This window comes from Bison bison, unplaced genomic scaffold (genome assembly GCF_000754665.1).
Source record: "Bison bison bison isolate TAMUID 2011002044 unplaced genomic scaffold, Bison_UMD1.0 scf7180017864365, whole genome shotgun sequence".
Lineage (NCBI taxonomy): Eukaryota > Metazoa > Chordata > Mammalia > Artiodactyla > Bovidae > Bison > Bison bison.
Window position 1 is genome coordinate 3,046,163 of NW_011494937.1, and position 2,731 is coordinate 3,048,893.

Sequence of the window (2,731 nt, forward strand, 5' to 3'; positions counted from 1 at the left end):
GATGGACGTGAGTCTGAGTCAACTCCGGGAATTGGTGATGGACAGGGAGGCCTGGCGTGCTGCGATTCACGGGGTTGCAAAGAGTTGGACACGACTGAGCGACTGAACTGAACTGAACTGATATTCCATTTTACTATAACTGTCAAAGAACTTCTCCAACTGTCAGCTATAAACTTCAAACTATAAGGATTTTTGTTGCTCCTGTTCATGACTCTATGTTCAGCATCTAACATCAAACCCAGGATACATACTCAATAAATATTTGTTGAGTGCTCACTGGTGGCTCAGTTGGTAAAGAACCCACCTGCAATGCAGGAGACACAGATTCAATCCCTGAATCTGGAAGGTCCCCTGGAGAAGGAAATGGCAATCCACTCCAGTATTCTTGCCTGGGAAACCCCATTGACAGAGAAGCCTATCGGGCTACAGTCCACAGAGTCATAAAGAGTCGGACACGACTGAGCAACTGAACTGAACTGATATTCCATTTTACTATAACTGTCAAAGAACTTCTCCAACTGTCAGCTATAAACTTCAAACTATAAGGATTTTTGTTGCTCCTGTTCATGACTCTATGTTCAGCATCTAACATCAAACCCAGGATACATACTCAATAAATATTTGTTGAGTGCTCACTGGTGGCTCAGTTGGTAAAGAACCCACCTGCAATGCAGGAGACACAGATTCAATCCCTGAATCTGGAAGGTCCCCTGGAGAAGGAAATGGCAATCCACTCCAGTATTCTTGCCTGGGAAACCCCATTGACAGAGAAGCCTATCGGGCTACAGTCCACAGAGTCATGAAAGAGTTGGACATTACTGAGCAACAACACACCAAAGTAGATTCTGAACCAGAATATATCCAATCTGCTAGAACTAGACTGATCCTTGTAGAAATACAGCATGAGACATGCCCCCAAAGGACACCTGGTGGTCCCAATAATTGAGAAAATAGTTACAGGGTTATCTTGAGCTTCTGCAATTCAAAATTTAAAGTGGTACTCTCCCAACCCATGCAATTCCAGATTTTTGCCCAAGGACCCAGCTGTTTACATCATAACTCCGTGGAAGCTTCCAGGTGTCCTGGTGGTCAGGAGGATGAGGTGATTTTTCTGTTGGCCAGCTTCATCAGGGCCCCCTTCAGGTCTCTGTTCCTCAGGCTGTAGATAAAGGGGTTCAGCATGGGGGTGACGGCAGTGTACATCACAGCAGAGGCTTTCTCCTTCACGGCTGTGCGGACAGATGAAGGACACAGATAGACCCCAATGGTGGTCCCGTAGAAGAGTACAACCATGGAGAGGTGGGAGCTGCAGGTGGAAAAGGTTTTCTTCCTGCCTCCGGCAGAGGGCACCTTTACGATGGCCACAATGATGTGAGCATATGAGGCCAGAATGCAGATGAAAGGTGTGGCTATGACCATCCCTGCCACAATGAGCACAAAAATCTTGTTCACAGAGGTGTCAGTGCACGAAAGTCTGAGGAGCGGGGTGAGGTCACAGAAGTAGTGAGGCAACTCAATATTGCCACAGAAAACCAGACGGGCCATCAGGAGGATGTGGGTGAGGGAGATGAAGCCAGAAAACACCCACGGGCCTCCAACCAGCAGGCCACAGAGGCGTGGGCTCATGATAGTGGTATAGTATAAGGGGTGACATATAGCCACAAACCTATCATAAGCCATCACGGCTATTAAGACACTGTCCATGATGCCAAAGAAATGGAAGAAGTACATTTGTGTCAGGCAGCAGGAATAAGAGATGGACTTGCTCTTGATTTGGATGCTCATCAGCATCTTGGGGACAGTGTCAGTGGCCAGGCAGAAATCAACCAAGGAGAGATTGGCCAAGAAGAAGTACATGGGGGTGTGGAGGTGGGAGTCTGTGCTGATGGCCAGGATGATCAACAGGTTCCCCACTACGGTGACCACATACATGCAGAGAAACAGAGCAAAGAGGAGAGTCTCCTGTTCTGGCTTTTCTGAAAGTCCCAGGAGGATAAACTCAGAGGAGCTGGTTTGGTTGTCTGTTTCCATGGATATGATTCCTCTGGAACTATTGAAAGGGTGAAGTTACATGAGTACTATTGAGATGATTCTGAAAGATTCGAAGAGATTACCTTCAATTTCCATGCATGCGTGTGTTCAGTCATGTACGACTCTTTGCAAGCCTCACCAGGTTCCTCTGTCCATGAGATTTCCCAGGCAAGAATACTGGAGTGGGTTGCCATTTCCTCCTCCGGGGATCCACCCTAAATTTCCAATCTGGACTAATTTTGTCAACTTGAACCACTGATGTAGTGTTTACATCTCTTATGTCAAGTTTTGGCTCAAGGTTGCTCCCTTGAATATCCCTGACTCATACAAAGACTGACAGTAAACCATGCGTGAACTCTGGCTGGGGAAACTACTAAAGGGTTTACTTCATGACACAACAAACTAAATCCAGAAAAAAGCATTATCTGAGAAGCAATGATCAGCCAAAAAATTGGTAGTAATGTAGAAAAAATCTGAACAAAGCATTGTTTTAAAATAGTAATAATACAGGCTTCCCTGGTAGCTCAGCTTGTAAAGAATCCATCTGCGATACATGAGACCCCAGTGCAATTCCTGGATGGGGAGGATCCCCTGGAGAAGGGATAGGCTACCCACTCCAGCATTCATAGGCTTTCCTGGTGGCTCAGATGGTAAAGAATCCTCTGCGATGCTGGAGACCTGGATTCGATCCCTGGGTTAG

The 2,731-nt window shown here is 46.4% G+C and overlaps 1 protein-coding gene across 1 annotated transcript; it reads right to left on the bottom strand.

Moving 5' to 3' along the window:
- Positions 1-1,089: 1,089 nt before the first annotated feature.
- On the bottom strand, positions 1,090-2,031 carry LOC104999868 (olfactory receptor 24). The gene has a single exon (XM_010855497.1). The coding sequence runs from the start codon at positions 2,029-2,031 to the stop codon at positions 1,090-1,092; it is 942 nt and encodes a 313-aa protein (XP_010853799.1).
- Between the last annotated feature and the right edge of the window lie 700 nt (positions 2,032-2,731).